Genomic DNA, 14,026 nt, shown 5'->3' on the forward strand with positions numbered 1-14,026 from the left:
AAGTATATAATGGCTTCAAACACTTAACACCCTACCTTATCTACAGTAAATATCTGTTGTTGTTTTTTCTTTTCCCTCTCTCCACACTGTTTTAGCCATCACTGGAGGCAGGGGGGGGGGGGAGAAAGGGAGTCTCCCTCACTGGAGGCAGGGGGGGGGGGGGGAGAAAGGGAGTCTCCCTCACTGGAGGCGGGGGGGGAAGCGAGTCGCCCTCGCTGGAGGCGGGGAAAGCGAGTGTCCCTCACTGGAGGCGGGGAAAGCGAGTCTCCCTCACTGGAGGCGGGGGGGGGGGGGGAGAAAGGGAGTCTCCCTCACTGGAGGCAGGGGGGGGGAGAAAGCGAGTCTCCCTCACTGGAGGCAGGGGGGGGGGGAGAAAGCGAGTCTCCCTCACTGGAGGCGGGGAAAGCGAGTCTCCCTCACTGGAGGCAGGGGGGGGAGAAAGGGAGTCTCCCTCACTGGAGGCGGGGGGGGGGGGGAGAAAGGGAGTCTCCCTCACTGGAGGCAGGGGGGGGGGGAGAAAGGGAGTCTCCCTCACTGGAGGCAGGGGGGGGGGAGAAAGGGAGTCTCCCTCACTGGAGGCAGGGGGGGGGGGAGAAAGGGAGTCTCCCTCACTGGAGGCGGGGGGGGGGGAGAAAGGGAGTCTCCCTCACTGGAGGCAGGGGGGGGGGGAGAAAGGGAGTCTCCCTCACTGGAGGCAGGGGGGGGGGAGAAAGGGAGTCTCCCTCACTGGAGGCAGGGGGGGGGGAGAAAGGGAGTCTCCCTCACTGGAGGCAGGGGGGGGGGGAGAGAAAGCGAGTCTCCCTCACTGGAGGCGGGTGGGGGGGGAAGCGAGTCGCCCTCAGTGGAGGCGGGGGGGGGGGATAAAGGGAGTCTCCCTCACTGGAGGCAGGGGGGGAGAAAGGGAGTCTCCCTCACTGGAGACGTGGTCACTGCGGTCAGAATATTCCCATTTAATGATCACCCTCACACCACACATGGAACTGCAGGAGGTTGGTGCCAGCAGGATATATACTACAAACAATACAAATATAAAAAATTTATTCAGAAAATACAATAAAAATGAGACTGAAGGTCTCGCTGGGAAACCAGTCCCTGCAAGATACTAACAAGTTAAAAACACCAAGCGATGGGAACAAGATCAGACCAAACTGCCAGCAAAGCGCCAAAAATGCCCATGAGGCGACTGCAAAGCTTGTGCCCGGGCCCGTGTTGGGCTTCTGAAATCCATGAGTGGCACGATAACACGGGCAGATGTGTCAGTACAGGTGGGCCCCTCAGTCTCACCTCTGCGCCACCTCACTCTTTGTTAATGTTGTCGCTGATGCCAAGGTGTGTGCAGGTTCTCTCCCAGCTGCCCACATTTGCCATGGTCAGCAAGCTTAGACCCTGTTCATGGTCTCTGATGCCAAGGTGTGTGAGAAGGGGGGGGGGGGGGGGGGGCGAGAGATGGGGCACCTCCCATCGCCATGTTGTGCCAGCTTTCACAGTCACTTCGGGTTGTCTCAGAAACCTCAAGTGCCAGCTCTGTGTATCCACACTGCGTGGTTCTCTCAGGTGCCCAATTGTGCCCCAGATAAGTCCATGCCCCCAGTGCCCGCTCTGTAACCCCGGTACTTCATGGCTGTGGGGGGCTGGCGTCGGAGCAGAGTGTCTCCCCTGTCCTCTGCCCGTGGCTGGTCATACACCGTGGAGATGATGTTGGGGGGTTTCCTCTGCAAGGAGCAGAATCTCTGCAGCTTCTCACCATGGTACCTGCAAGGGACAAATCATCAGGACCCCTGTACCACCTCACCTCCAGGTCTCACCCTCTTCTCTCCCCTCCCCAGGCCCACGCTCACCTGCAGGCCTCCCACCCTCCTCTTCCCAGGCCCATGCCCTACGCACTTACCCTAGGCCCCGTCTGCACTTGGGTTTCTTCCCCTCGTTCTCCAGGGCTTCTGGCATTCCTGCCCCTCTGGCACCCAGACCACTGCCTTCCCTCCAGCCATGACGCTCCATCACCTTCCGGCCAATGCCCTGAAAGTGGGGAAATGGGGGAGCGATGAGAGGAGAGCGAGAGTGCGTGTATAGTGCTGTAAACAGAGCATACACAGCTACTGCAGTAACCGGTTATTGCATGCCTATGGGGCAATAAGGCACCAAGGAGATAGGTTACCATCACTCTGATAAGCTATTACAATGTCTCCATAAAGAAAAATAAGGTACTATACAGAGCGGTCGCTGCTGTAATAAAGTTGTTATAGAGAGGCTATAAGGCACTCAGTGGGTATACTGTCGCACAGTATTAGACACTTGACAAGTTGTTATTGCAGCCAACGGTTACAGTCACTAGAGGCGGATTACCGGCAGGAAGTCATATAGGAGCAATAAGGCACTTAGGAATACTGCGAAACATCGCAGATAAGAAGTGACTGTGACAGTTTAACGTCTGCCCAATAAGTTACTGGAACGAAAAGGATTCCCGTTTGGCTGCACTGCAGAACACCCTACAGGAGTCAAAATTATATACTTCAAGTGTATGTTTAAATCGGGTCCTTTGAAAAACGACAAAAAGAAAGTTGATAAAATCCTTTAGAAATGTTGATGGGTGTGCGCTTGAATAGAAAGCCGTAACGTGTGTGCGCACCACAGGTAGCATCAGATATTGTACACTTTACTGTAAGTCAGTATGAGTGCACGTGGGATTGCACACGGAAGGAGAAAGGCCTTGTGCTGCTCTTATATCCGTTTCAGTGACCCCTGCCTAATTAACTACAGGAGCGCCACGTTCGTTACCAATTTAGAGCAGAGAGAAATAAGACATGCAATGAATCCGCTTGGAAGTCATTTTGATAGCGGGGCCCACAATTTAGTGGGTGAGGCTCAACACACCTGGTGATTGGAATTGGCTCATAATAAAATATAAAGTTAGTTGGGGTAGAATAATCCCTCTAGGCTCACAAACAGTCCTACCTCTAGATACCATATATAGAGATTATTCGATATGGGGCACGCATGTATAATCTCTGGTGCGGTATCTGACTCTCATATATCTTGATACTGTCTCTGCTAGGTGAGAACTGACAGAGGCAAAATGAAATAGCAAACTCCTATGCCAGAGCGCTGTGCTTCCCACGGACGCAGTCTCCCCAAGCCCCCGCACACACCTCTCCGATGGGCCAGTGACACACGAAGGTGACATCAGACGCACGTTTCTAATCGGCTTCATCAGGGGCACAATAATGCACTCCGGTGGTGGGTTACAATCAGGCAATAATACCTGCTATAAGGCACACGGGAGGTAGGTTATCGCCCTAATAGCATCACGGACATGAAAAGTAAAGCCCGGAAATCCCCCCTAAGACGTCTATCCCCCAGTCTGGACCCCACAGACATCATGTATCTCTCTTTACATCTCCCCCCAACCCCCGCTCACCTTGGTGTGTCGTTCGAACACCCCCAGCCCGCTCGCTTCCGCAGCCCCCCGAAGCCCCTCCCGCCTCCTCCCCTCCAGGCGCATCTTCAGGAAGTCTCGGGCGTCCTTGTCTCCAGCGCCGGCCTCGTAATATCCGCTCATATCAACGTCCCAATCGTCAGCCGTCTGCTCGTCAAAATCTGAGAGGAGGCAAGGGGGCGAGGACGAGAGGGGTGAGGAGACGAGGACGAGAGGGGCACTATAGCACTGTTGGGCAACTCCAGTCCTCAAGGGCCACCAACTGGCCGGGTATTAGGGATATCCCTGCTTCAGCACAGGCGGCTCAATCATTCTGGCAACGACAAGAGAACAAGAACCCCAAGGAGAGCACTCGCGCACTGAATGGTAGAACAGGTAAACCAGATACGCCGAGTGTGTTGATGTAGAGGAGTGAGTGAATAATAAAACTGTATCTTCTTTATTTGAGTCGTAACTCTAAACAATAAAATATTTGGGAACGCTGTGTGTCAATTGTGATAATGATTGAGCCAGTATACAGCAAAGTTAAAATTGGACGAGTGATCCAGAGAAGCAGTCCCTGTGCTATCTAAACTCCTAGGTGAAACTACTGCTGATGTGAGCAGCTGCCCAGATCAGTATACGCCCCACCGTAGTGTATAGTAGGTGATATAGTAATATACCCTAAGTTAGGGAGATGGCCACGTCCACACAGAGGTAGATAGTCACAGTGGACAAATATGAGGCCCAGAGACAGATATCAGTGCGTATCAGTAGTTATTCAAAACAGTACACTAGTAGTGCCTGTTAACATGTGAAACTCCAAATCATGGAGTAACATAGATAGGTTAAGGCACCTAAAGCAGCATGACTAGCTCCCCTTAATGCCCGCAGTGTTCTCCCGGGAGGGCATATACAAACATAAGCACAGGTGAGTAGTCACAGTGAATATATGTGTCACAGGTGTATCAATAATACCATGACAATACACAGATAGTGCCTGTTCAAATGCATAGATCCAACAATGAGGACCTTAGGATGCCCTGCAGGCAGTATGGGGAGCAGGATCAATAGCTGTTTACACAATGCACGATAGCGTGCCTGATAACATAAGACATATAGTCATGTGTGCGTCCATATATAGTTTTAAAAGAACCCTCTCCCGATTAGGATTCCCACCCTGCAGAGCGTGCCGCATGCAGACTGCTCCGCAGTGCGGCTGCGTTCAGCTAGGTGACGTACCTCCTTCCTGTTCCTTCCAGATCTGTGCGTCCGTGTAGAAGACGAGGCCGGAGCCGCCCTTCTCCCACTTCAATTCCACCTCCTCCTCATACAGACGCTCCTCGCAGCGCTCCTGCCCTGTGATGTCCTCGTGCAGAGCCTCATGGCGCTCCCACTCCTCGCATGTGTCATCGTCCTGCACAAGGACAAGAAACATGGCGCTGGGTATGGCGGTTACCCTGCAGTGGGAGGGGCGTGCCCTCTCTATCACCTTGCGTGTGCACAGGCCCCATGTCCCACAGCTCCCTGACACGGTCACACTGCGATGGGAGGGACAGAAGCTAAATCAGACACTTTCCCTTTCTGTCACCCTGCAGGGGTAGGGGAAGACGCCACCATTGCCTTTGTCTATGTCACCCTGCGGTGGAAGAGACAGACTATGTCCCATTGCTCCACTCTCTCTGTGTCATTCCGCAGGGGGGGGGGGTACAGACTGTCTCATATGTGCCCCATATCATTGCACTCACATCCTCAGAGTGTGACTCGGCCACGGGCTCCCTCTCCTCGCTTTCTCTAATTCCTCCTGTGCTGGCCCCAGCAGTGATCTCCTGTCCGCTGGCGGTGTACACCCGCTCCGCGCCCCTCGTCATCTCTGTTCCCGCGTAGCTGAAGGGAACCCGCGCGTACAGCCGGCCAGAGCCAGGGAAGCGTAACCCCAGCCTGGTGATGAGACGAGGGGGGAGGCGACAGGAGCGGATCAGCTGCAGGAAGACCCCCAAGGGAGTGCCCACATTCCCCTGCTGCATGAGTGCTGGAGGGTTCAGCTCAGACGCCCTGCGCAGCTCTGCCAGTGTCACCCGCTGCTCCTCCACAGAGCTCCTGCCCTGTAGCTCCTGACGGGTCTTATATGGGAAATCTGGCGGGTCTGCGAGAGGGGAAGACACCCCAAAAATTAGTTCCCACACACCAATAATTAGACAGCACCCATTCAAATAATTAGACAGCACCCGAATAATGATAGACTACAATAATTAGAGACCTTCCAAATAATGATAGAGTACTAAAAGTTAAAGCCCCCCAAAATGAGACAACGGACAATCATTGGAGACTCCCAAATATTGACACAGGGCACCCCTCCCCCAAATAATGCCCCACCCTGCCCTATATAACGAGACCCCTTGTATATACAGCCCCCCCGGTTGCAGGTACCTGTCTCCGGTCCCCCCCGCACCCTGCGGATATCACACCGCCCCGGGACCTGCTTCCCGTCCGTATCCAGCCACGGTTTCCCGGCATACATCTGCAGAAAGGCCTGGGCCCGCTCCGGCCGCACGGACACCAGGCAGCAGCAGGTCCCCACATCCTCCGGACCTCCCCCACCATCCGAGCCTCCATCCCGGGGCCGCCGCTCGGGTCGGTGCCGGTAGTGGAAACACACGAAGCCGCCGCTCTCCGTGAACTGGCTAAAGTAGTGGCGGAGCTGGGCCGCACGGAAACGACGGGGTATTCTGCTGACTATACATAGCACCGGGTCACCAACTGCCGCCATCTTACTGGGGGAAGACAGAGCTCAGTCATGTGATGCGACGCCATCTTAGTGGTGGATTAGGTGCTCTGATTTTGGGATGGGGCGCCATCTTACTAGGGGAAAATAAGTCGATCAGTTGATGGGCCACCATTTTTCTAGGAGATGTGTTGCTTTGATCCTGAGTTGGGCCGCCATCTTACTAGAGGAAGAGAGAGCATTGTCATGTGATGCGCCGCCATCTTACTAGAGGAAGAGAGAGCCTTGTTACCCGATGCGCCGCCATCTTACTGGAAAAACTATTATATATTGCCCTCACAGTGAGAATGACCCGAGACTGCCCTGTACTCTCATTGGTTGCTGCTCCCCGCACATGCTCAATCCGCCCCGTGCTGACCAATCACGGCTGCATAGCGGAACTCTGACTCTCGAAGTTTCTGTCGCGTTGCTCTGGCAACCGCTTCAGCGCGCGTGCAGCAACAGCTACTCCCTCCACTCATTGATCCGCGCGCTAAGCCCGGGCTCTGCGCTGATAGGTTGTGCGCTGCGGAAGGGGCGGGGCTATCTGGCACCCGGAAACGGTGTGCTCCGGGAGGTGTGTGAGCGTGTCTGCGGGAGCCGGCGAGCATGGCGGGGCCGGAGGACGAGCGCTTTGACGGGATGCTGCTGGCAATGGCGCAGCAACACGAGGGCGGCGTGCAGGAGGTGAGGGACCCGGAGATCCACCCATCCCCATGAGAGACCAATTACCCTCCGCCTCATTAATTACCCCATCTCACTATCTGCCTAATCAATTACCTCCCCCTCACTACCTGCCCCATCTCACTATCTGCCTCACTAATTACCCTCCGCCTCATTAATTACCCCATCTCACTATCTACCTCATTAATTACCTCCCCCTCACTATCTGCCCCATCTCACTATCTGCCTCATTAATTACACCCATCTCACTATCTGCCTCATTAATTACCCTCCCCCTCACTAGCTGCCCCATCAGTTACCCTCCCCCTCACTAGCTGTCCCATCAGTTACCCTCCCCCTCACTAGCTGCCCCATCAGTTACCCTCCCCATCACTAGCTGCCTCATCAGTTACCCTCCCCATCACTAGCTGCCCCATCAGTTACCCTCTCCCTCTCTAGCTGCCCCATCAGTTACCCTCCCCGCTCTCTAGCTGCCCCATCAGTTACCCTCCCCTCTCTCTAGTTGCCCCATCAGTTACCCTCCCCTCACTAGCTGCCCCATCAGTTACCCTCCCCCTCACTAGCTGCCCCATCAGTTACCCTCCCCCTCACTAGCTGCCCCATCAGTTACCCTCCCCCTCACTAGCTGCCCCATCAGTTACCCTCCCCCTCACTAGCTGCCCCATCAGTTACCCTCCCCCTCACTAGCTGCCCCATCAGTTACCCTCCCCCTCACTAGCTGCCCCATCAGTTACCCTCCCCTCACTAGCTGCCCCATCAGTTACCCTCCCCCTCACTAGCTGCCCCATCAGTTACCCTCCCCCTCACTAGCTGCCCCATCAGTTACCCTCCCCCTCACTAGCTGCCCCATCAGTTACCCTCCCCCTCACTAGCTGCCCCATCAGTTACCCTCCCCCTCACTAGCTGCCCCATCAGTTACCCTCCCCCTCACTAGCTGCCCCATCAGTTACCCTCCCCCTCACTAGCTGCCCCATCAGTTACCCTCCCCCTCACTAGCTGCCCCATCAGTTACCCTCCCCCTCACTAGCTGCCCCATCAGTTACCCTCCCCCTCACTAGCTGCCCCATCAGTTACCCCTCCCCATCTTTAGCTGCCCCATCAATTAGCACTAGCTGCCCCATTAATTCCTTCCCCCTCACTAGCTGCCCCATTAATTACCCTCCCCCTCACTAGCTGCCCCATTAATTACCCTCCCCCTCACTAGCTGGTGTATAGGGAGAGGTATTAGCAGCGGGGTGTTAGGATGTATAGGGAGAGGTATTAGCAGCGGGGTGTATAGGGAGAGGTATGAGCAGCGGGGTGTTAGGGTGTATAGGGAGAGGTATGAGCAGCGGGGTGTTAGGGTGTATAGGGAGAGGTATGAGCAGCGGGGTGTTAGGGTGTATATGGGAGAGGTATTAGCAGCGGGGTGTTAGGGTGTATTGGGAGAGGTATTAGCAGCGGGGTGTTAGGGTGTATTGGGAGAGGTATTAGCAGCGGGGTGTTAGGGTGTATAGGGAGAGGTATTAGCAGCGGGGTGTTAGGGTGTATAGGGAGAGGTATTAGCAGCGGGGTGTTAGGGTGTATAGGGAGAGGTATGAGCAGCGGGGTGTTAGGGTGTATAGGGAGAGGTATTAGCAGCGGGGTGTTAGGGTGTATTGGGAGAGGTATTAGCAGCGGGGTGTTAGGGTGTATAGGGAGAGGTATGAGCAGCGGGGTGTTAGGGTGTATAGGGAGAGGTATTAGCAGCGGGGTGTTAGGGTGTATAGGGAGAGGTATTAGCAGCGGATGTTAGGGTGTATAGGGAGAGGTATTAGCAGCGGGGTGTTAGGGTGTATAGGGAGAGGTATTAGCAGCGGGGTGTTAGGGTGTATAGGGAGAGGTATTAGCAGCGGGGTGTTAGGGTGTATAGGGAGAGGTATTAGCAGCGGGGTGTTAGGGTGTATAGGGAGAGGTATTAGCAGCGGGGTGTTAGGGTGTATAGGGAGAGGTATTAGCAGCGGGGTGTTAGGGTGTATAGGGAGAGGTATTAGCAGCGGGGTGTTAGGGTGTATAGGGAGAGGTATTAGCAGCGGGGTGTTAGGGTGTATTGGGAGAGGTATTAGCGGCGGGGTGTTAGGGTGTATAGGGAGAGGTATTAGCAGCGGGGTGTTAGGGTGTATTGGGAGAGGTATTAGCGGCGGGGTGTTAGGGTGTATAGGGAGAGGTATTAGCGGCAGGGTGTTAGGGTGTATAGGGAGAGGTATTAGCAGCGGGGTGTTAGGGTGTATAGGGAGAGGTATTAGCAGCGGGTGTTAGGATGTATAGGGAGAGGTATTAGCAGCGGGGTGTATAGGGAGAGGTATTAGCAGCGGGGTGTTAGGGTGTATAGGGAGAGGTATTAGCAGCGGGGTGTTAGGGTGTATAGGGAGAGGTATTAGCAGCGGGGTGTTAGGGTGTATAGGGAGAGGTATTAGCAGCGGGGGTGTTAGGGTGTATAGGGAGAGGTATTAGCAGCGGGGTGTTAGGGTGTATATGGGAGAGGTATTAGCAGCGGGGTGTTAGGGTGTATAGGGAGAGGTATTAGCAGCGGGGTGTTAGGGTGTATAGGGAGAGGTATTAGCAGCGGGGTGTTAGGGTGTATAGGGAGAGGTATTAGCAGCGGGGTGTTAGGGTGTATAGGGAGAGGTATTAGCAGCGGGGTGTTAGGGTGTATAGGGAGAGGTATTAGCAGCGGGGTGTTAGGGTGTATAGGGAAGGGCTCGCGCCCCCACCTTTCCCGTGAACAGGCGTCAAATGCCGCACCAGCTCATGTGACATCACGTGAGCCAGCAGCATCATGTGACGCATGTTACCATGGCAACGTGTCCAGAAGCCGGCTGAATCCCGGTAAGTAGGTTGCAGAGGCCTCGCTTCGTCCCCCGGCATTTAATTTAAATGCCTCAGGGAAGAGCGCAGCGCCTCTGCAAATGCCGCCCCCCGCACCCTATTTGCGCACCCCTGGTCTACACCATAAAACTCACCAGGGAAGGCTAAAATCCCTTAGTGTGCAGCTTAGAGGAGAGGGGGGATATGATGGAAACTTTTAAATACAAAAAGTACATGAGGGAAGCATATTTCAGAGCAACAAGTGCTACAAGAAGAGGTCATTCTCTGAGCCTGGAGAGAGGCTCACCTCGGTGTGAGGAGGTGCTGCCCGCAGGCTCGGGGGTTCATGGTAAAGACCCCGCAGGGAAGGAAGCAGTTAGAACAGTGGGGATTCCAAAGGGCTTTGGATAAAGGAGGAGGTTACCCGGTGACCCGAGAATAAGACAGCTTGCAGCAGAATAAGAGACTGTTGAGCCTCGCCCTTCCCCTAACCTCTAATGCCTACTAATATGGTAGGAAATAATTGCGCACGTTCTAGTTATAAAGCCGGCTGCCGCTTACTTGGGCACTTCCCTAATAGGAAGCCAAAGATCAAATCGGGTGACATTTCGTCGCCTCTCTGCCCCATCACTTATTGAAGAGTCTGCAGAAACCTCACATTTGAGGTCTCCACCACCTCCCCTACATTGGGAAAGGTTATGTATATATACACACCACGCGCAGCAGAGGTTATCCCAGCCACTGGTAGCGCAGAATATCACAGACGCTCGGTGGGATTCAGTGGTCGCTATGAAGCTGGATATCCCATCGTAACGCGGGAGCAAGAAATGGGAGCGGCGGGGGGACTCGCGTCTGGGGGCTACGGTGGGGCGGGCGCGCGCCTGGGTAGCTGGGCTCGCGCCTGGGGCACGGCGGTGTGGTGGGGCGCGCTCGCATCTGGGGCGGCGGGTCGGGCTCGCGCCTGGGTGGCGTGGCGGGCTCGCGTCTGGTGTGGTGGGCTACCAAACACTCGCTGTCTCTCCCTCCTCAGCTGGTGAACACGTTCTTCAGCTTCATGAGGCGCAAAACTGACTTCTTCGTGGGTGGAGAGAGCGGCGCGGCCGAGAAGGTAAGGACGGGAGGGGTGCATGGATCAGCCGCCCAGTGGAAGAAGCACAGCAACTGAGTGTATATTCGCATGGCAGTGAGGACCCTCCTGGTGACAACAGTATGTCTCCCCCCCCCCCCCCAGCTCATCCACCAGGTGTTCAGCCACCACAACCAGCTGGCGCGGGCGTCCCGGGAGCAGAAGGAAGCAGAGCGACAGGAGCAGGCAGAGCGGCGAGAGAAGGCGGCGAAGCAGAAAGCGGCGGCGGAGGCGAACGAGCCCAGGATCACGGAGCTAACGGACGAGGAGGCGGAGAGACTCCAGAAGGAGATTGAGCAGGTGGGATTAGATTGTGAGCTCTTGGGGACCTAGCGAGCCTGTCCGTACCTGTGTAATTCTACAGGGATCCTCACACACCGCTGTACTGCGCTACAGAATTCGGGGGTGCTGTCAAACGATGGTCATGGAAAGGGGGTAACCCACTGTTACGGTGCAGTCCCCCATAACGGCTACAAGACCACCTTTTATAACTAGTTGTAACCATGCTGATGGCAAAGATTGGGCTTCCACCTGGAAATTAATGACAAATTCTACATCTGTGGGAGCCTTGGAAATTTCAATCAAGAGTGTCCTTAATCGCTCTGCACCCTGTGCTCCTCACAGAGCCAATAGAAAGATATTCGGGGGTGGGTTCCTGTGGAAACTCTTGTTGAAAACACAGACTTGGGAGGGGTTTGATTTCCTCTTAAGTCAGTGCCAAATTTTTATTTTTTATTTTTATTTTTGACTCAGACCAAAGCAGAGGAGCGGGACCAGCAGGCGCCGGAGAAAGCAGAGGATCCGGCCGAGCCAAAGAAGGTGACTGGATGGAGCGCTGCACCCCCCCCCCCCTACCCGTGCGTGCAGCACCCCCCCCACCCGTGCGTGCAGCACCGCTCCCCTGCCCCCCCCACCCGTGCGTGCAGCACCGCTCCCCCTGCCCCCCCCACCCGTGCGTGCAGCGCCGCTCCCCTGCCCCCCCCCCCCCACCGTGCGTGCAGCACCGCTCCCCTGCCCCCCCCACCCGTGCGTGCAGCACCGCTCCCCCTGCCCCCCCCACCCGTGCGTGCAGCACCGCTCCCCTGCCCCTCCCACCCGTGCGTGCAGCACCGCTCCCCTGCCCCCCCTACCCGTGCGTGCAGCACCGCTCCCCTGCCCCCCCTACCCGTGCGTGCAGCACCGCTCCCCTGCCCCCCCACCTGTGCGTGCAGCACCGCTCCCCTGCCCCCCCTACCCGAGCGTGCAGCGCCGCTCCCCTGCCCCCCCTACCCGTGCGTGCAGCGCCGCTCCCCTGCCCCCCCACCTGTGCGTGCTCCCCTGCCCCCCCCCACCTGTGCGTGCAGCACTGCTCCCCTGCCCCCCCTACCCGTGCGTGCAGCACCGCTCCCCTGCCCCCCCTACCCGAGCGTGCAGCGCTGCTCCCCTGCCCCCCCTACCCGAGCGTGCAGCGCCGCTCCCCTGCCCCCCCTACCCGTGCGTGCAGCGCCGCTCCCCCTGCCCCCCCCCCCCACCTGTGCGTGCTCCCCTGCCCCCCCCACCTGTGCGTGCAGCACCGCTCCCCTGCCCCCCCTACCCGAGCGTGCAGCGCCGCTCCCCTGCCTCCACCCTACCCGAGCGTGCAGCGCCGCTCCCCTGCCCCCCCCCCCTACCCCGAGCGTGCAGCACCGCTCCCCTGCCCCCCCCCACTACCCGAGCGTGCAGCACCGCTCCCCTGCCCCCCCCACTACCCGAGCGTGCAGCACCGCTCCCCTGCCCCCCCCCCCCACTACCCGAGCGTGCAGCACCGCTCCCCTGCCCCCCCCCCCCACTACCCGAGCGTGCAGCACCGCTCCCCTGCCCCCCCCCCACTACCCGAGCGTGCAGCACCGCTCCCTGCCCCCCCCCCCCACTACCCGAGCGTGCAGCACCGCTCCCCTGCCCCCCCCCCACTACCCGAGCGTGCAGCACCGCTCCCCTGCCCCCCCCCCTACCCGAGCGTGCAGCACCGCTCCCCTGCCCCCCCCCCCCTACCCGAGCGTGCAGCACCGCTCCCCTGCCCCCCCCCCCCCCCACTACCCGAGCGTGCAGCACCGCTCCCCCTGCCCCCCCCCCCCCCACTACCCTGCCCCCCTGCCCCCCCCCCCCCCCACTACCCTGCCCCCCTGCCCCCCCCCCCCCACTACCCTGCCCCCCCCCCCACTACCCTGCCCCCCCCCCCCCCCACTACCCGAGCGTGCAGCACCGCTCCCCTGCCCCCCCCCCCCCCCCTCTCCCCTACCCCCCCCCCCCCCTCTCCCCTACCTGAGTGGGGCTAGAAGCGCTTGTGTTGCAGCTGGAGGGTGTGGCAGGTTCGGGGGAGATGTGACACAGGTGAATGCACAGGGGGGGGAGATCAGAGTGAGTTTTAGCTGCCGCCCATTTGTATTGTCCAGGACACAGACTCTGAGGAGGAGGATGAGAAGGACAAAGGCAAAATAAAGCCAACTCTGGGAACGGAGCCGACCTTCCCCACTATCGCTGGCACAGACCCTGTCCGAGGTGGATGTAAGTGACATTAAGTGGTGTGCTTGGTGGGGGGTGAGGAGGGCGGTGTGCTTGCGGGGGGGGGGGAGGGCGGTGTGCTTGCGGGGGGGGGAGGAGGGTGTGTGCTTGCGGGGGGGAGGAGGGAGGGCGGTGTGCTTGTGGGGGGGGGAGGAGGGAGGGCGGTGTGCTTGCGGGGGGGGAGGAGGGAGGGCGGTGTGCTTGCAGGGGGGGAGGAGGGAGGGCAGTGTGCTTGCGGGGTGGAGGAGGGAGGGCGGTGTGCTTGCAGGGGGGAGGAGGGAGGGCGGTGTGCTTGCAGGGGGGAGGAGGGAGGGCGGTGTGCTTGCAGGGGGAGGAGGGAGGGCGGTGTGCTTGCAGGGGGGGGGGGAGGAGGGAGGGTGGTGTGCTTGCGGGGGGAGGAGGGAGGGCGGTGTGCTTGCGGGGGGGAGGAGGGAGGGCGGTGTGCTTGCGGGGGGGAGGAGGGAGGGCGGTGTGCTTGCGGGGGGAGGACAGTGTGCTTGCGTGGGGGGAGGAAGGAGGGATGTGTGCTGGCGGGGGGGGAGGAGGGAGGGCGGTGTGCTTGCGGGGGGGGAGGAGGGCGGTGTTCTTGCGGGGGGGAGGAGGGAGGGCGGTGTGCGCTTGCAGTTATATTTGGCGATGTAGTAGTGTCTGGCACATTGTTTCCATTATTTGACAAGTTAGTGGATTCTGGTGA

At 58.2% G+C, this 14,026-nt stretch overlaps 2 protein-coding genes across 2 annotated transcripts in view; one reads left to right on the forward strand and one right to left on the reverse strand.

Moving 5' to 3' along the window:
• Nucleotides 1–1,021: 1,021 nt before the first annotated feature.
• On the reverse strand, nucleotides 1,022–6,604 carry GPATCH3 (G-patch domain containing 3). The gene is made up of 6 exons (XM_075603933.1): nucleotides 5,843–6,604; nucleotides 5,161–5,558; nucleotides 4,655–4,829; nucleotides 3,416–3,594; nucleotides 1,889–2,016; nucleotides 1,022–1,752 (listed from the first exon to the last, which is right to left on the reverse strand). The coding sequence occupies exons 1-6, from the start codon at nucleotides 6,180–6,182 to the stop codon at nucleotides 1,551–1,553; spliced, it is 1,422 nt and encodes a 473-aa protein (XP_075460048.1). The 5' UTR covers nucleotides 6,183–6,604; the 3' UTR covers nucleotides 1,022–1,550.
• A 17-nt stretch (nucleotides 6,605–6,621) lies between these two features.
• The window catches only part of LOC142498027 (nuclear migration protein nudC-like), a 21,453-nt gene continuing 14,048 nt past the window's right edge, over nucleotides 6,622–14,026 (forward strand). Inside the window, exons 1-5 of the mRNA XM_075606535.1 lie at nucleotides 6,622–6,863; nucleotides 10,717–10,794; nucleotides 10,918–11,112; nucleotides 11,566–11,631; nucleotides 13,224–13,335. Coding sequence (XP_075462650.1) covers nucleotides 6,786–6,863; nucleotides 10,717–10,794; nucleotides 10,918–11,112; nucleotides 11,566–11,631; nucleotides 13,224–13,335 — 529 coding nt within the window. The 5' untranslated portion in view covers nucleotides 6,622–6,785. The remainder of the gene's footprint in view (nucleotides 6,864–10,716; nucleotides 10,795–10,917; nucleotides 11,113–11,565; nucleotides 11,632–13,223; nucleotides 13,336–14,026) is intronic.

This window comes from Ascaphus truei, chromosome 6, assembly GCF_040206685.1.
Source record: "Ascaphus truei isolate aAscTru1 chromosome 6, aAscTru1.hap1, whole genome shotgun sequence".
Classification (NCBI taxonomy): domain Eukaryota; kingdom Metazoa; phylum Chordata; class Amphibia; order Anura; family Ascaphidae; genus Ascaphus; species Ascaphus truei.